General features: G+C 37.4%; 1 protein-coding gene across 1 annotated transcript; it reads right to left on the reverse strand.

The window, feature by feature from the left end:
* Window positions 1-43: 43 nt before the first annotated feature.
* Window positions 44-19,201, reverse strand: LOC100544125 (ectonucleotide pyrophosphatase/phosphodiesterase family member 1-like). The gene is made up of 12 exons (XM_031552219.1): window positions 19,163-19,201; window positions 18,556-18,628; window positions 16,777-16,893; window positions 15,266-15,391; window positions 15,039-15,099; window positions 9,745-9,842; window positions 5,981-6,060; window positions 4,681-4,800; window positions 3,495-3,604; window positions 2,267-2,332; window positions 1,893-1,965; window positions 44-324 (listed from the first exon to the last, which is right to left on the reverse strand). Exons 1-12 carry the CDS (start codon window positions 19,199-19,201, stop codon window positions 154-156), a joined length of 1,134 nt encoding a protein of 377 aa, XP_031408079.1. The 3' UTR covers window positions 44-153.
* Window positions 19,202-20,048: the final 847 nt, after the last annotated feature.

Below are 20,048 nucleotides of genomic sequence, written 5' to 3' on the forward strand. Positions count from 1 at the left end.
CTTCTCTTACCAAGCGGCCCTCCCTGTGCTCTTCACTTCTTTTCCTAACACTCATAGCCTAATTCCCACCTAAACTGATTGTCTCTTATGCCATCTTCATAATATAAAACATATTTTATATGTTAACATTACCAGAAATATGCAAGAATAAATTCAGAATATGACTTTATAAAAGCCTTTCAAAATTGTGACATATTTTATATAGATAAATTTACCATGATCTGATATAAAAATAATGTTCAGGCATTTGTGCAAGTTCATTTGTTTGAGACCATCCATCAGCATCCCAACTATAGCATCCACTCTCTGCAATGCCAAAATGACCTGCAAGGAGAAAAGTAGGCATGTCAAGTATCTTAAACATTTTAACTGAAAAAAAAAAAAGCCAATAAGTAAGTAACAATTAAAAAAAAACAATGAACTCCACATTTCTAGAGAGAGGGAATAAATTTAAACTTCAAAAGTACGTGCTAATAATAAATAAAAATCCCTCCATTTGAGGTGAGATGCAGTTCAGACACAGGTGAAGGACACAGGGCAACTAACCAACTATGCAGCAGCCTTCAAACTCACAACAGGGAGCGCATAGAGGAGGAACATAAGAAGGTGCAAAGTAAAGGAGGAAATTTGAGGACAAGACAGTGAAGCATTCTCAATATCTCATTAAACTTGCTTCTTGTCTATTTCCACTTCTCTCAGTTTCGCATCCTTCATATGCATATTTTTTGTGTCTGTTGAGAACAGGCTCAAGAGGTATAACTATCATGCTAAATGGAACAAGAGTCTGAAGACTGCCTAGGATCTGCACTACTCAAAACTACCTCTATCTACAGAAGAATGGCCGTATCCCTACAGCTCTTGGTTCCAATTTTCTCTGCCCCTCACACTGTACTAAGACTAAGCTACGTGTTTTTGTGTGTTTTCTCAGTTAAAAACATTTGGAAAAAAATCAGATTACAGCCTGTGAGAGCAGTTTTAAAGTATGAAATTGAGGATGCTTGTCAATTTACTAGGGGCACAACCAAGGACTACAAGGAATGCCTTAGAACACAAGTGCTGGTGGCAGAACACCAGAGGACTGAAGCCAAGCCTGCAACAATCTGCCTCAAAATTCCCATTTGGAACAGCCCTGGCGGCAACTATCCTTGAAATTACCCTTGAAAAAAATCAAGATATCTGGATAGATTCTCAAGCTTTATAAACATTCAAAAAAAGATCTTGAATTTTTGAGAGCTTTTTCCTTTGCATTTTTCACTTCAGTTTGTAAAAATAGAAAGCCACTTAATACTCTTGGAAACAGAAACATTGATCATTCCCAAAGACTTCTTACTTATACAACAGATATATTACAGCCTGTGATATCTTCCCTTTTATTACTTTTCCCAAGAAGGCATTAATTCTAACCTCAGGGAGGTAAGATTCATTTAACCTTTGAACAGAGACTGGGAGTAAGTGATAGATAATCATAACGTGAATGTTTATCCACCAAAATTGGACCATCACCACTAAAACCTCTGTTTTTGACAAGGTGAAAGTATATAATCTTTGGTAGTGTTTCTGTTGCTGTGGTGGGTTTGGGTTTTTTGAGGGGGTTTTAGTTTTCTAAATTCATCATTCAGAATTAGTATCGGACAGATAAAACACCACACAATACATCCAAACACACTTTGGTGATAAAAGTTATTGAAAAAAATAAAAATATAAAAATTAGACTTTCTAAATAGGCTGCTTATTACATGTTATGCATCAATGTTAATTACGGACAAATCATCTATTTACAAATTTTTTTTGTAATAAGTATGCTGACTGTGGTCTTAGTTAATCAAACACAATTTATAAAGCTTTATTGTATAATCATATCAAAACTTGAAATTAAAAAAGAAATTACTTACTCCACTGCTTACTGGTCCAAACTTATGGCCTGAGGAATCTGGTTCTTCTAAATACAGAGTGTAAAAGTGTGGTCTAAATCAAACAGTATCAAAAATGTAATATTTTACATACACATTGAGACGGCTTGAAGAGATTATATTTCAACAATGGATACAAAATATCAGAAACAACTCTATCATTCAGAGGCAGGACACATTAAAGGAAAAGAGAGAAATGTAACAGTAAAAATAGGTTTCACTCATAAAAACAGGCTTGCATTAACAGTACTTTAACGTTGCCAGAGTAATGTTTAAGACTATTTAAAACTGAAATCATATTTACAAAGTATTTCATTGCAATACCACTGGAACAAAACTCACAATTGTATACCTACCTTTCATCTTCAGGTAACTGCAGCCAGCGAAGAACAGTTACCACCCTTTCTTCAAAGGGGATTGAGCTGTATGAAAACAACAGAAGATCAACTATATGTATTTCCAAGATGTACAAAATTTTAGTCACACATTTTACAAAATCAGTGTTCTTCTGAAGAGAAATTTGTATTCAATGGGATGGTATTTATGGATATATAAGAGAATGCAAGTTTATCTGTGCTAATTTTCTGGGATTCTTCAAGAGTTAATAACCTGCTCTAAAGTTTGCTTAGTCAACGTTCTCCCCACTGACTGCAGTCAGGTTAGCATTCAGCTCTCAGTATTGCTTGAGTTCATTTTACAAACAGAATAATTGATCTAAAGTTACAAAGACACACGTACGTTTTCATTTCTGTATTAAGTTTTGAAAAAGTCTTAGGTTTGGATTTTGTTTATATAGTTACAGTACAAGTTCTCATACTATGTCACAAAGTAGATCATCATATCAATTTCTGAAATAGACCAACAATAAGCATGTTGACCTGCAATAACACAAGGCATTCACAAAGTTAATAATTCAGATACCTATCACAAGTTTAGCTGAACAAGTCACTAAAGAAAAGTATTGATATTAAGTCAAGAATCAGGATTTCCATGCTACATTAAGGATCTAGGAAGACAGAATGATCCTATGAAGACAGAAATGAGAAGCCTGGTTTCTTGGAAGAGAGTTGAGATTATTACATAAATGATGATAACTAGATTTATGTAGCATTTTCACTAGGCAGAAAATGATTAATTGCAATGAAGACCAATCACAGAATAAAATATCTGTCACTGGTTTAATGTGAAATATTTTGAAAATTTGCAGTGAAAATAATTTTACATTGGAACAAATTATCAGTAAGATTTTAGTTTTCGTGGGCCTGATCTATTCATGTTATGAGAGATATAGATTGAGTATTTCTAAATACACACACAGAAGACTTGTATAAACAAAAAGTAAAACAAATGAAAAAGCCAGTACTTTTTCAAAGCTGTTTTTTTCCTTACCTTTCCTTAAAATGTTTGCTGAGGAATGACAAAACAGGTAGACAAATAATCTACAGTGAAATGGAATTAAATGGGGCCTACTTTTCTTCCATACTGTGTACAACTGTTAAGAAATGCAGGAAAACTTCTATATTTTTTCTGGGATTAGTCCCAGTTAAAGTAAAATATTAATCCAAGACATGAGACTGTACATACCTATTGTATTCTTTATACAGATCTGGAAAAGTCCCATCAACTGCTACATCTGATCCAGGCCAGAAGAATGTACCTGCTTTCAGACCTTGGTACATAGCTGTTAGCCAAATCTGCAGGAGAATAATTGTCATTAGTGGATTTCACTCAACCGCAAACGACTCCCACCACCTCTGCACATTCCAGAAAGATGAAAAACTAAAAAAGTAAGCAGAGCATACAAGACAGTCAATTTTGGGTATCACTGTTATCTGCAGTTCCAATAAACAGTCCCATCTGATGCCTTATTGCAAACACCTGTATCCCGCTTGCTGATGCACCAGGGGGAGCCAGGACAGAAGCAGGAGCTATCAGTTCCCACAGCTAGAAGCGTGAACACAACAGCAGAACCATGGCTGAATACCATGAAGCAGAAATGTCTCAAGAACAGTGCAGTAAGCAAGGAGGAGCAGGAATATTCCAAGGAACTATGCATACTGTGAAATATAGGAACAACAGTTAGGTCTACTCTCTTAATTTTACTACAAATTCTATGATTTACAGGTTGTTTTTTCCTGCTTTCAGTGTATTTTTCCCATCTGACTCATGCACCATTTTCTTCTCCACAGTCTGCAAAGTCTAACTATTCTTTTCTCCTCAAAAAATCAGTCCTCCCACTATTATTAAAAGGTTGTATCTGTTCCTTTCCTATTCTTCATGCTAGCCCTCAATCAACCTTTCCCATACCATTTCATTTTGATGGCAGTCTCAGCAGATTTGCAATAGGAGTATGACTGAACCACAAGGTTTTCTTTTAGAACTGTATCTTTAGACTCAATAGTAATTTGGACAGAATACAAACCTTCATTACTGCTTATTACCAAAGCTAACTGGCCTGTCAATTTCCTTAGATGAATTAACTGTAAACACACTTGACATTGAGAACAGAACAAATTCTGGTATCTTCATTAGTTATTTTAAACTATTTTCTCCTTGGGGAAAATTCCACTGAAGTTCAACAAAGTCTATTACGCTGTTTCATTCCTAATCCTGCGGCTCTACTATGGCAATTCCTAACCATGCTGAGTAACCCTTCTTGGCTGACTTGAAAGTACCCTCTGTACTCTTTCAACATCACTATGTAACCAAGTGACATTAAATAATATGAAAATACACTGCAGTATGGTCTCAGCAGTGCAGTAATACTTACAGGCTGTCCTTGGTACCACTCCGGATTAAATTTTTCTTTACTTTTAAGGGTAAAGTATGCATTTCTTTTGAGGTCATACATCTTGTTATCAATTATACCATGAGATTCAGGATACAGTCCCTGTAAAGAAGATTAAACCTTGTTGCAATGCAATAAAGAAAAAGAACCTTGTAGCCACACAAATAGCTGCCTGTTAGACAAATATGCAAATCAAATAACTATGTAACCTTATTCCTTCAGTAACTCAACTCCCAAATTTAAAATCAATACCTTTAATTGCAACTAAGCCTTGTCTTTTAATTCTTCACTGCTTCTCAGTTAGATAAGAAACATAGTAATGATAAAAAGTAGGTATTTCAAATGAAAATTATCTGTTAGTGGCTGAAAGCTCCAAATAGGGAAAATGACCATGTAAACAGTGAAAGAAGTTCTCTGAGTCACCAGCTGCTAGGTAGTTTGAAAAGACTTACTACTCTGCTTTCATACAGACTGGCTTCTTTTTAGATTAAAGGATGTAGTAACAACACCATTAGGGCCCTCATAAACATCAGGGCCTGCTAATTTTCACAATAATAGGCAGCTGAGATGAAGCTCTACACTGTATTTAGAGATACTTTAAAGTGGCTGTAGAACATGATTAATGCCTCTAATTGCATATTCAAACATGGATATTTGGGAGGAAACACAATTAAAAATCTCATTCCTGTTGCTCCTGCTTGCTTATCAAAAGAGTCCAAAACACTGGGAAGAGAAAAAAGAAGACACAGATCCTCAAGTATTTAATTGAATTTTAGCTCTCACATCATGAAAATAAGAAGGCTTTGCTGGATTCCAGCTCTGCATCCAGACTTGAAAATCTTCTTTTTCTTTTCTTTAAATGAACATTAATGCAATGTTCAAATCTTTCATTTCATACTCATCTTTGGGTAAGATCAAGATGCCTTAAACAAGTGGAACAAGGCTGCCTTCATACTGAAGAAAGAGATCTTCAATTAGTGGAAGTATTAATACAAATTAGGAGTTGAAAAGCGACATGACTTTGCACCTATATGGGAATTTTTACAGCTGGTATTGGAAGAATTCAATTACTTAATCAGATTAGACCTAACCACTTAATCATAGTGCTATGTAATGACTGTTAATCCAAATTTTGTAGAGTATAAAAACATATTTCCACATTCTTTAGGCAAAATCCAATAATTTTAACAACCCACACAAGAGAAAAAACACTGTTGACTTGGAGACAACTTGATAATAAAGGTTCTTCAGTAGCAGAAACACGATACACGTGAATACTTACTGTGACGATGGAGTAGTGATTGGGAAAGGTTTTTGAAGGATACACTGGTCTCATACTGGAAGTGTACGTTCCACATTTCTCTAGAGAGAGGGAAGAAGGCAAAACAGCTAAATTACAGATGAAAAAACCTCAGCAAGTTTTTATCACGCAAAAACACTTTTTGTTGTTAAGTTTTTTTTTTAAATGATGCTTCCAAAAAGTTTTCATTTTTCAGAATTCTGGAGTTAATATCTCCTGTTTCTTCCCACACTTTTATACAAGTGGAATGAATGGTTAGTAATACAAATTTTAAATATTCCTAATGACTAACTCCAATGGTCACATGAGCAAGTCCTTTTGAAAAGCACATGCATAGGTAAGAACAGAATCATTAGAGTTGGAAGAGATCTCTGAGGGCCATCTAGTCCAGTTCTTCTGCAATGCACAGGAACACCACAGCTAGATCAGGTTGCTTAGGGTCTGATCCACACTCACATTTGAAGCCTTCAGGATTGGAGCATCAACTACAACACTAGTTAACCTGTTCCAGTGTCTCACCACCCTCACTGTAATCAAAGAAATCACTCCCTCCAAAGTTGTCCTGCTGAGCAGAAGGTGAAATGAGCAGCTTTAGACTAAACTAACTCCTTGAGAGCTCTCAGAAATGAAATAGCTGATGCACAGTGGTGTCCTGGCTCTCTCAATCACCTATCAAATCACTTTGCACTTTCTTTAATTATTTATTTAAATAAGCTCTTATTCTAGAATAAATCTCAAAGCTTCCTCTATCTTGATTAAAAGAAGATTAGTGCACGGTCTTTATTATTTTGAAGATACATCTTCCAGGCCAAAACAATTCAGCAGTTTACTCAAGTTAGCTGCCTAGATTTCCACAGGCAAATGTATGGGACCTGATTTTCGGTAAAAAATAATAGCCTTCATTCATTTAAATTAATAATAATAATAAAATACCTAACACTAAAAATACAATGTGAAAACCAAAAACATTTCAATGGATGCTAAAGAGCCCAAAGTAATGATCCTATAGAAAGAAGACCACTGGATCTTCTTTACTCACACTCTGGGTCACATATATACTTATAAAAGAGAACAAAAAGATTGATAACACAAAAAGCTTTGTTTCAAAGTACTTAGAACTCATGGGACTGGGGCTTTGGATTGAGTCTTAGTTGAACTAATTTATTTGTGGGAATTAAGATAAAAAGAAGCCAGCAATAAAAACCTTCTCAGATTACACAGGCATTCTCTTTACCTTTGTGTTCTGAAGTAACAAATAATTAGCTGTGCTTCTTTGGTACTGGTTGATGAATTTCAACCAACTGCAAATCTGTTGTTGATGCTGTTTTCGTGAACAGCAGTTACTGCCTCTGTGTGGGTTGTTTTGTTGGTTGGTTGGTTAATTTTGCTTTAAGTTAGAGAAAAAATACACTCAGAACATGTTTTGTCCAAAACTCAAGAGTTTTTTTTTTATGACACTTTCCATGAGTTATCACTCCTATTTTTGGTTTGTTGTCTTAGTTAAAAACTGAAGACAAAAGGATTTATTTTAAATTATGATATCACAGTGGAAAAGAAGCATGTGAATATGACCTCTCTGAACCTCTGTGTACACATAATGGTTATGCATATGTTCCCCAAGAAGCCTCAGCACTATTCTGAGTACCCCACTTTCAACAGACAGGTGTGGGTGTGTAATAAATCTTGCTAAATGTGAAATTATGATATTACTTTATAGGCTTTTATTCTACCAAGGATCTCCAAGGAGACAAGGAGAGTTGTACTGTAGGTATGTCTGAATTAAAAATATAGCCATTATCTTCTCTCTTCTATCAATACTAGAAAGCAAGCAAGCAATACAACTGAACACTGTACTTGCCATTGAGTGTTTGAAAGGGAAAAATCTGGGGATTTAGCAACACTCTAATTTAAGGAAACTGTAAGCAGTCACACTAGATAAGATGGAAAACTGTTCATGGTTTCGTAAGTGCCATCATTCATAAACTATAAATGTTTTAAACCGGTCCTTTTAAGGGATAACTACGAGCTTCAGAAGGATTCAGCACAATCTTTTAACAGTTGCCAAGCAATTTATTCATTATAATTTTCAGTCTCCCAGAGGGGGATAGACTTCACTACCCCTTGTAGCACAATAAAATACTGTAGGAATATTTATGCCCTCACAGAAATGACAGCTTGCACCATTTTCAGTGACCACAGATGGATGGGATGCCAGGCACATGGAGACTTGAAGGCTCAGTGTCATATGATCTACTCCCTAGTGAAACCAATATCTGATGACTTTTCTCTTACAGAAGGATATTTGCCCCGTCCGAGCTTTTCAACAACTTTACTGAGGAAAAAGGGTTAGAGAGCAAGGTTTTGTAAGGAAGACCAGGCTGATTAGTCTCTATACTGTATTATAAAGGACTATCAGCTTACAAAAAGTGTTCCAGAGTAGTAGAAAACAGTAGAATTAACATAGAAATAGTATTTCTATCCATATTGTTTTTCATTTTATTCTGTCTGAAACATTATTAGACATTCTGATTTTAGAATCTTTAAACAATCTGATTTTTGATCACCAAAATCTCCATGGCTCTTTGATGAAAACATTGGAAGATTCCTTTGAGGCAACTGAATTTCTTAGTAGTTAGAATTCATCATGGATTCAGTGGAAACAGAAATACAAGCTTATAATGAAAGTCACCAAGAAAAGTTGCACTGTACCTAGGAACTGAGAAACTTTGCATATAGAAGTGGACTTGGCAGCCAAGAAGTCCTGCAGATGCTTTTTGACACCACTGTCTCATATCTCAGTCAGAGCTGTAACACTGATTACAGCCAGCATCTCCTCTCAAAGCCCTTCTTATGGTGAAAATTTCAGTAACTGCATCTTATGAAATTTTTTCAAAGCCTCATTTTATTCTAACAGTGAATAAAAAAAAAAGCCAAAACCTCAAATACATCTGTGAATTGTTATGCTCCGGAATAGATCGAGTTATAACAACCACTGTAAAAAGGCAAGTATTTTTACTGATTTATTTTTAGTCAAACTGAAACCAGTCACACCAGGTAGTAATTTATGAATGACAACAAGATTGGCATATTTTTCAGACAAGAAATGCCACCATTCTTTACAGACCAAAGGCAAAATAGAGACAGGAAAAGTAAGGTTACTGAGAAACTTCAAAGTTCAGTAAGACGCTACACAGTCCACAGAAAAAAAAAATCTGCATTTATGAAGCTCTAATTTTTTCTGAAAATGTTTGCTGAAGGTTTTCTCAGATTCATCATAATTCTATGCCACAGTCCAGCCCTTCTAAATGATCTGTTCCTAGTATCTTCCTTCTTTTTTTTTTTTTCAAACAAAAGGAAATGCCTTCTACCTCATTTTCTTCAAAGCCATTCCAGCTAAGTATGAGACGCTATGCAATGCAGACTAAAATGTGAGCCTACATCAAACTCACAGCAGAAGCGTCTGTCTCCTAAATACTGCAAGGGCTGTGTAGCTGTTTTTTTTTAAGGTTATACTGAAAATCCAAAGTCCAGACAAACTGTTTCTAATACTCTCTCTTCTCCTTGCCCTTCCACCCCCCAAAAACTCAAGTTCTCTACAAAGCTGTTATATAAGGCAAAAACTTGACTTTTATGCAAGATTAGTGAGGATTTTTAAAAGTAAGAATAGCGGCATCTACAGAAAAACAAAACCAATGGGCTTTTGTGGTAAGACAGCATGATATTGCTTAGAAGAGAAAACTACTCACGTAATTTGCTAATAACAGGTAGAAGTCCACCCCATGTCTGCAAATATTCTGCTCTGAAGCCATCCAACGAAAACAGTAACACCGGAGATTTGTTAAATCTGTATAAACAGAATATCAAGTATTAAAAGTAAGACTGAAAAATAAATTCATATCATTAATTTTAAAACTTTTCCCCATAATGTTAGACATGTTCCTTACGCGACTGTAAACCAGGCTGATAAAGAGAGGACTACAAACCAGGCCCAAGCAGAAAGGTTCGCAGGCTGGCCTAACAGCAAGGAAGATATCCATTGCATCCCCTTTCTTTGCAGGCTAGCATAATACCCTGCCTGAAGAGGCTGAGGTAAGGTGCACAGACACATATGCACACCCCGTGACAGAGCCTAACTTCACAAATATAAAAATAAAGTACAAGCCAAGATGCTCACACAACCCATCTAGGTTCTTCTATACTCTATCCTCAAGTCAGCCCCACTGGAGCATCACCCAATTCCTTCCATCCCCAGGTAAGAAAAGGGAAAGAGAAAAGGCAGTGGTAATCTGTACCTCTCCTTTATTCACTTTGCTCCTCTACAATTTGCAATTTACTTTTTTCTACTTAAAAAAGAAAAAAAAGCAATTAAAAAAAACCACCAAAATTTATCTTCTGACTATACAAAAGTAAGAAAAATCGAAAAATCTCATGTACAGGATATGTTCAAACATTTTTCCTTTCATCTTACAAAGATTATTTAACCAAACAGAACTGAACCACCATTCCCTCTATACAGCAAGTACCATCAATCTCAAACCAAAAAATGCGGCCCTACAACCGGAACACTGTAACAATATTTCAAGCCAGAATTTGGCAGGTAAATTCAGAAACTGATTTCACTGGAACTAGCAAAAACAAATTCTCCCTTTCCAGTCTCCACAGTACCTACGTTTTTCAGCCTTGATTTGTTCCCAGCTTCAGCCCTGTCCAAACAATTTCTCTCCAACTGTAAGCACTCAAACCACTGCATCATTGACAGGAATAGACATCAGTAATTTCTTCTCCGAAGAAAAATATCCTTACATTGAACCCATATAGAGAACATGCGAGGCTGCCAAAGCATTGCAGTCCAGCAACAAAGCAATCACTGAAAATATAGTTTTGCCTAAAATAAATGAACATATAACTTAAGCGCCAATTGCAAGCTCATTTTTCCTTTTACTGTTTACAAATTGTAAAATGGAATTTTTAAAAAACTTTATTGCACTTCAGTTTCCCAAAATAAAACAGTGATGATAGAAGACAAATATTACTTGCAAAGTGTTGACAATTTCCTAAGTGACATACCACACAAAAAATCCAAACCACCATTTACCCTGACAAATGAAACATTTATAAGCCTTACTTCATTTTAAAACAAACGTGACTGCATTAACCTGAAGATTAGTCAGACAACCAGAACGTGTCTATCCAAAGAAAATTTTAATCAACAGGTAGAAACTACTAGAAAATAGTTCAGCCAAAATGACTTCTTTAGTCAGAACCATCATACAGCCTACCCTGTCTCAGAACAAAATAAACTATTAAAATGTATTTGTAACACGTGATTGTAGCCTGATTTTCATCTATATATCATCTGTAATACCATCTTTTGGAAAGTTTAATAGAGATAGCAAGCTAGGAACAAGAAATGTATGACCATCAAGGCCAAGAGTAAAGTCTCTGGTGAAAAAAAGAGTAAGAAAACTCTTCACCCGTTATCTCTTCACCCATATTATGGGCATTTTTTTTTCTATCACAGGTTTTGATCACTTTCTCTCAATTTCTTTTTTTTTTTTTTAATTGATTCTCTCCAATGAAAAAATTTCTAAAAAATTTCACTGCAAATTTCCTGCAATAAAATATGAATTTTGAGGCAAAGTCTGTTCAATATTACTTGCTTACAAATCTAACTAAAAACCAAAAACTCCTTAGAAAGGGACTTGATAATATTGCGCCTTTGGCATTTACAAATAAACCAACTACTGAGTATATGTCTTAATATGTCTTAAATCCAGGTACTGACCACCTCACACACATAAATCAGACTTGACAAGATAGGCCATTGCTACGTTTTGCTTCTTGTATCCTCCACTCATGCTGAAATTCAAATAGTTGATGATCTATCCTGTATTCAGGGAAGCACAGCATGAAAGATTACACTAGACTGTGTTCTTTGGAAGAGCTCCAGTGCAATTCCCTTTGAGTAAAACCCTAATTCACAAACTGACCTAAGCTCAGTTCTGAGATAAATCAGTGATTTCATTACCTTCTGGTGGTATCTAAGCTTATACTTGCTACTTTCAAAACGTGCTATCACAAGCCAAGCAGAGGTGAGAGTTCAGAGGCCCAAGTTTTGGCCCTGTCTGTGATTCATGCTGGCTATGTGCAAGCTGTACGACAAGGCTATTTCACAGCACTTGGATAAATACGTATGCCACAGCTACATCCTGACTCCAAGTTAAAGGAAATGCAGTGGTAATTATCTACTCCTATAAACCAGCTTCTATGGAAACATAACGCAGGCAATACAGGCTTGCTGTGGTCTAGCAGGTTCACCAGCCAGTATGGCTGAGGGAACTGAACTGCAGACAATGCTGCCAAGCTGACCTGCTTCTCAGCCTGGTTAGACCACAAAAATAACAACAAAAGCTAAACATCGTACACAGAGAAGTTCTATAGAACTCTGCCTATACACTGTCATAAAGTACCTGAAGTAAAACTTTCTCTTTTCCATCAACTGTATGTAGGTTTCAACAGGAAGAATAGAGATTCAATTATCAAGGAGAAAGTAAATAATGAATGGGTTTCTTCCAGCTCACTGAAGACTCCATCACTTCTCTGAGCAATCTGTTCCAGTGCCTGATTACTCTTTCTGAGAAGAAATTTTTCCTAATATACAGTCTGAACCTCTCCCAAGTGCAACTTAAGGCCATTACCTTTCATTCTATTGGTAGTTACTTGGGAGAAGCCACTGACTTTCACCTCATCACAGCCTCCTTTCAGGACAGTTTAGAGAGCAATAAGGTCTTCCCTGAGCCTTCTCTTCTCCGGGCTAAACAATCTCAGTTCCCTCAGCTGCTCCCATTAGACTTGTGCTCCAGACTCCTCACCAGCTTCACTGCCCTTCTCTGGACCCACTCCAGGGCTTTGATATTTTTCTTGCAGTGAGGGACACAAAACTGAACACAGTACTCAAGGTGCAGCCTCACCAGTGCCAAGTACAGGGGACGATCACCTCCCTGCTCCTGCTGGCTACACTTTTTCTGATACAATCCAGGATCCACTGGCTCTCTTGGCCACCTGGGCACACTGCTGGCTTAAGTTAGGCCTGCTGTCATCTAAGACCTCCAGATCCTTTCGTGCAGCTTTCCAGCCACTCTGCCCCTAGCTGTTAGCACTGCATGGAGTTACTGTGACCAAAGTGCAGGATCTGGCACTGGTTCTTGTTGAAGCTCATATAATTATCTTCATTTGTACTTCATTTAAAGCATTTGAGCAGTCTAACTGAAATCAGCAAATTTTCTCAGATTCAGCACATCAACACGTAACGCTGCAACACTGCAGTTTTTATCTCCTCTGCACTACATGAACAATCCAATTTGAGCCCAGAAAACAAATACATGAATATGTACAGAATCAGAACCAATACCCTGAGACCAAAAACCAAGTGCTAAGCTCAAGTCAACTGTGCTCTTGCTTATTCTGCCACAGGAAGAAGTGATTTGTTTACAGACTTGTCAGTCTGGGGAGAAGCCTGTGTGCTAACAGTCTGAGGTGAGCTTTCAGTAAACACTGCTTGATTCAAATTTGACCACACATCACCCTTTCCTTAGCTGGGTTTTATTGCAACATTTCTGGGTTTGCCACAATTGAAACAATTTTAGTAAAGTAACTATGCATTCTTTCCATGGGCTGAATAGGAAAAAAATAACAAAACAAAACAAAACAAAACAAAAATCTCCTTAAAACAAGTTAACCACCAGGAGTTGCCCTATGACATTTACACCATTAACTGTGGATCTGCGTGAGGCTCTTGTTTGTTTGCAACTTAATCAGCATCCTAGGGTCAGTTTCCAGCACACAGCCCTACACTAATACTTCAGAAGAGGAATTAATCACAAAAGCTTCCACAACTGGCTGGCAACAGCTTTTCTATGTAGAAGCTTATCAGGGACTTGGACTTAATGCATAAAGAACCTCCAGTATCTGTCTTGAAACAGATTCTGAAGTGTCAGTTTGCTATTCTGAATCAGAATGGAAAATGCTCATTTGGTATAGAAACATTAAAAAAAATACACTTTGACAATATTATAACTCAGATAAAGATAGCATGATTTAAATACTTAAGTCAAAAAGAGTAACAACAGCAACAAAAAAGTTTTACTTTGCTAAGTATATTTCCAGCACATCATTTCAAAATCATCAACATTTGTTTTTGACACTTTTCAGACAAGAATGTAGCTGAACTCAACTCATTCCCACAGCATATTTTCACTTTCTTTTCTAGTGGAACACTTTTCAGTCACAAATGGCTAAGTCACTTCTCTTAATGCCTGATGCACCCAACAGCGGGGTGCAATCAATTTCAGCTTTACAGTTAATTTGAAGATCCCACAGCCAGAACATTACACAAAGTGCAGCCTGACTCTTTTGGTGGGAACTGTGCTGTACTATTTGAGCTCACATGCTGGTCCCATACAGCTTTCAGGAGCAGACCCCATGTGGAACAGACCCAATGATCAACAATCCTATTGGAGCTCACATGGAACCTTTTTATGCCTTCAGAAGAAAGTAGCTCAGCTAGCTTGCTAAAAATTCTGACCTAGTGCCAATGACACTGGGACAATGATCTGCCCGTGTCCTGCAGCTATGGGGTTGAAGCAGGCATGGGTGATGCGGAAGAGAGGAAGTCTTCAGACTCTGAGACTGCCAGGTGGGTCCTCTGAGACTGGGTATGTTGGAGCATGTTTCAAGTAACAGTATGGCTGGCACAAAGAAGGGCTCCTCAGAACATACACACAGCTGTGAGAGATGGCAAAGTGTGGGAAAAGATATACCCTGCAAGTCAAGCAAGTGCTGGGATATGTGAGTGCTGCTGGGATTGAGCAACCCGGCTTGTTAGTATGCACAACCCAATATTGTCTGAATGGGTGTCCCCAGCTGCCTGGCAGTCTCTCCTACTATGAGTAAGAAAGGCAAGCAGGTCCCAAGAAGGCACATGAAGGAAAATAATCTCAAAAGCAAAGAGCAGAGCTATGCAAATACACAATATCCTCACCCTTTTGGACACTGAGGTTCAGTAATGTCCTCACATTCTTCTTCAACCCAGCTTGCCTCTCCTTAAAACAAATGAGTGCAATTTATTTTTCAAGACAGTAAATTACTTTATTGATCAATGCAAGTTTTTTGCTTTATAAGATGTTTTTAAAAATACTATGTCCTTACTCCATTCAAACAAACACAGGTACACAAGAGACAGTACAGGAATTCACTGAGGGCATTTACCTTTGCATGCGGCTTGATAATTGACACAGCAATCATTATTTTCCACACAATCATCTGAGCAGGAGCAATGATATTCTGGTCGCCTCTTCTCTCCACACCTGAACTTATTACATGTCCATATATGAGCTACAAACAGACGACAGACAGTACAACAGTTAACATTCATGCAAGTGTCACATTAAAATATTGAATGGTAAGTTCTCAAATGTGTACTCACAAAAAAAAAGTCCTGAGGTATTTGATGCATGAATAATAGCACAAGCTTTGGCATTTTGGAAGACATTAACCGCCATGGCTAAACAATTTGAATGCACAGACATCTGAAGATAATTATGCAGCATATGCTTAAAAATATCACAGATCATGAAAGGTCAACAGAAAGAATCTATAGATCTCCTTAAGTATGGTAATTTGTTTGGACTTAATCCAATAAATGCATACTATAAACAAGCTCCCCAGCAACTGCATCAAGAAAATTCCTAACTTAGTTGTAAGACAGGCTCTCCTGTTTGTTTTAAAGAATTCTTTAAACTGGTATAATTAAACAGAGAGGAGGGTAAGTCCCACACAAGTTTTCTAACATGCAAAAAGTTTTATGCAGAGGACCTCTGAACAATAATCAGTTGAAGCAAACAACTGAGTTCAGTTTAATCATTTGGTTCTAAAAAGTCAGCACTGGAATTTTAAATTTCAGTGTGAGACTGTTAATAAGTTCTACAAAGACTTGTAAAGTTGGGCAAGATGAGAAACAAGTGGTAAGAATATCATATATCATGTATTAAGGTAAAACTATAAGTTCTGTCTTTAGTGTTACTATCCACAATATCATCTTACACCATTTAATTTCTCCATGGTACTTGTCACACCTTTGCCTATCTGGCTTGCAGTTTTTGATAAATCATGACAACTTCCTGCTTTGAGACCATTTTCCAACACTGCAGCCTATTTTGTTGTCCCACATTGTCCCAGAGGCCAGCATGATAACCTTGCTTCACACTGAAGCAGGGGAATTATAGGGCAGCAGGGTATTGGATAGGAAAAGACCATTCACAGAGCAGCTCCTCCTCCCCCTTTCTCATGTGGGTCATAACTGACACAAAGACCCAGTATACAGAATCCATGGGACAATGCATGCCACTGTTCTCTCACTCCCAAGCACAGAAAACAAAAGGCTGGCTGAGACCTTCAGCCACAGTTCTTGCTCAAGGCAGAGAGCAGCAACACACTCTCACACTCTCTCTCCCATTAACCGCATAGAAGCTTTACTGGTGTGTAGAACAGCAACACATAGCCCTGAAGCTCCTTCCCCAGGAACCCTTAGTAAAACCATCGCCAACATAGAGAGTATAGGAGGAGATGGGACTGCTGCAGCAGAGCCACTGTGCTGCTCAGTCTTCCCTCTCTTGCCCCCTGAAAACCATTTGAAGTTGGAGTAATGACCACCTGAGCACAACAGAGCTCACGTGCCGTCCCATATGAGAGCTTGCCTCCATAATTTTTTCCATCCTTACCTGGTTGTATGCATGTTTCCTGGTAATCTAAGCAGCAGTTTCCAAGCTTAACACAATCTCTGTCACAACGACAGCTTCCAAAGGTCCTTTCAAAGCAACGACCTTTGCAGGTTTTTACTGTAATATAGATTAGTGTTATTAATCAATATGCAAAGAAAATAATCAGCCTAAAGAGTGACACAGTTGACTGACAGTGTGGCTGAGAAAAAAAAAAAAAGCAGCAGCTGAAGAAAAGTCTTAAACCAACTAAATATGTTTATTTTCTCTTACTGAATGAAAATGTCACGATGTACAGAAAAAAAAGGTCCTGCTTTAACAGGAATGTGGTGCTTCATTTCTGGCAGACATCACTGAAAGAAAGGACTACAATTCTAGTTGTGACTGCCACTGCTTCTCTGCATCTCCAGGAGATATTTGTACAGTTATTTAGCACATGAAATATTTCCATAAGAAGAAACATGAACCCATGTTTCAGCTAGAGAGAGCCTTGAAAGTGTAGATAACACTGATCTTCATTTTTGGGGCTGACAATCATCTACTTTAGGTAAGTAAATAAGCATCAGTTAAAACCTAAATTGCATGAGGCAGGCTTGCAATTCTTCCATAGTCTGAATGGCTATTTTCACACAAAACAGAGGCACTCCAGCAAAGAAACTGAAGAAGCTCAGCTCTACATCCCACTGTATCACAGTCACAGTACCTCTCGGAGACACAGGAAGATCTGTTCCCAATCAGACACAATGATATGAACCTTTGTGTACTGGTCACTGGTTTAATATTTGTTCAGTTTTAAAGCAAGAAAGGCAGAGCCTTCTAAAGTAAAACATGGTTGCCTGAAAAAAAATAATAACATACTACTGATTTGCAGCATTAGCAGCACCTTATTTGGCCAGCGTTTTACTGTAAGCAGTAAATGAAGTGAATCCACAATTCTGCCTTTGACTTCTCAAAAATCCTGAAGTGTGTGATATGAGGTAATAAAGAAAAAGGTAATAATGTGGTGGTATGGTAAAGCTCTAATAAAATGGGGAAAGTTAAACAGATTCTTAATAAGGAGCTAATATTCTGCATTTTGGTTAAAAATAATTGCAGCACTGTTTGTTAAACAGACTTTCAATTATTTTAGATTTGTAGCATGAATAAAATTGTTCTGAAGGAGAAGCTTGATTTCTTAAAATGTTTAACCTTCTATCTTAAGAAACTTCACCATCAAAAAGCCATCGTTTATTTTCAGGGTAGAAAACAGTCAAAAAATTCCACAAAGAACAATTTCAGACTACAATTTCAACCAGTAAAAAAAAACTAACCTTTTTATTTTCATACTTGACTGGAAATGATGAAAAATAAATGTTCCAGGACAGCATAGAATATAAATTGTTGGGTTTTGGGTTTTGTTTTTGTTTGTGTTTTTTTTTGTTTGTTTTTTTGTTTTGGTTTGGTTTTTGGTTTTTGGTTTTTTTTAATAGGGAACTGAGAAAAGTCAGCCACGTGACATCACCACAGATGCAGCTGGGATACATGGAATCTGCCAGCTTAGACACTGAGCACAGGGATGAGTTTACCTTCCAAGGAAGTACACAGAGTACACAGGTACTAAGTACACCTGATGTTTATTTCCTGGTATTTTCATACCACTATAAATGAAACTATTTCAACCAATGTATCCAACCCCTTCATGTAGCAAGAAAGGGTGGCATTCTGATAATACTAAAATTAACTCACAGAAGAAGAAAAAAGGAAATTATTAGAAATGTTACTAATAAAAGGCATGTTAGTTACCATCTTTTGAACAGCTAGGCTTCAGGCCAAATATACATCCTAGGATTGTTGTTAGCACGCAGACGCAGAGTATCTGTGGGACAGAAAGGAAAAGAGAACAATTGTGAGTGACCACAGAATGGTTTAGAAAGCCTTCATTTTCTCTAGTAACACTACACAATTGTACTGAACTTGATCAACATGCAGATTAGGAGGCCGATTTCACCACTTGCACAAGCAGTTTTCACTCACAGAAGCAGTTACACTGATTGCAACTAACTACTTGTGCACGAAAGAAAATTCTCTAAACTGGGTTCTCTAAACTTTCTTATTAAGTTAGGTCAAGTAAATACTGTGATTTATTTCCCTCTCATGAATGAAAAAAAGATGCTTATGTTTAGACATGTATTCATTTTCTACAAAACTTTCTTTGTTCCACTTCTTCCTTCCTCCTGGACTGTTCTAAGAAAATGAAGTTATGCCATTGACCACAGACTACAAACAGAAGCCCTGGCCTTTAAGTGATACCTATAATTTTCCTAGGCAGGAAAACCTTTTCCCACTTCCTAGTATGTAGTTCAGTGTTGGTCTATACAATGGTAAGCAGCTGTGGGATGTCACATTAGACCAACCACAGTGTCTTACACCGACCAGAAACTGTCGCCATGTTTACTTTGGATTCTCAATGCTTTAAGGCTATTAAACAGGCACCATACTGCTCACACCCAGCACTTTAAGCAAGATCTAATCCTTACTTAAATAAAGGGATAGATTCCTTCTAACCTTACTATCCTCTCTGGATTTATGAGGAGCGGCTAAAGGAGCTGGGATTGTTGAGACTGGAGAAGAGGAGGCTCAGGGGAGACCTTATTGCTCTCTATAACTACCTGAAGGGAGGTTGTAGTGAGCTGGGGGTCGGCCTCTTCTCTCATGTAACTGGTGATAGGACTAGGGAGAATGGCTTCAAGCTGCACCAGGGGAGATTTAGGCTGGACGTTAGGAAATACTACTTCTCTGAAAGAGAGGTCAGGCAGTGGAATGGGCTGCCCAGGGAGGTAGTGGAGTCACTGACCCTGAAGGTGTTCAAGGAATGTTTGGTCATTGTGTTGAGGGATATGGTTTAGTGAGAACTATTGGTGATAGGTGGATGGTTGGACTGCATGGTCTTGTAGGTCTTTTCCAACCTTGGTAATTCTGTGATTCTGTGATTTGGTCCATAAACTCTTGAGGAACAGTGAATATATTATCACTACATCCACAGTAATTAGAGGCAGTATGGGAAAGCCAGCAATGCACTCATGACTGCCATTCTATTCAAATGTAAATTGTAATACTGATGTTAGCTAAAAGTCCTGAAAGAGAAAGCACTTTCAGAAAAATAATGCTTTCCTATTCAGAAGTATTGAGGAAGATAGTAGAGAATGTACGTGTCAACCTTCTGGTCATTCTTCTCTGAGAAAAATGACTTTGAAACAATAGTTAAATATTTTCAAATGCACTTCAGTAAAAGTTAA

The sequence above is a fragment of the Meleagris gallopavo genome, chromosome 2 (assembly GCF_000146605.3).
Source record: "Meleagris gallopavo isolate NT-WF06-2002-E0010 breed Aviagen turkey brand Nicholas breeding stock chromosome 2, Turkey_5.1, whole genome shotgun sequence".
In the NCBI taxonomy this organism is placed as follows: Eukaryota; Metazoa; Chordata; class Aves; order Galliformes; family Phasianidae; genus Meleagris; species Meleagris gallopavo.

What these genes read in the sequence shown, in the direction of transcription:
- LOC100544125 (XM_031552219.1), bottom strand. Translation starts at nt 19,201, where the DNA reads ATGGCGACAGTTTCTGGTCGGTGTAAGACACTGTGGTTG. An exon ending in GGAAACATGCATACAACCAG is followed by an intron (nt 15,392 to 16,776) that starts GTAAGGATGGAA and finishes GTCTGTTTGTAG; the next exon opens with CTCATATATGGACATGTAAT. An exon ending in ACCTGTTATTAGCAAATTAC is followed by an intron (nt 6,061 to 9,744) that starts GTGAGTAGTTTT and finishes CCCTCTCTCTAG; the next exon opens with AGAAATGTGGAACGTACACT.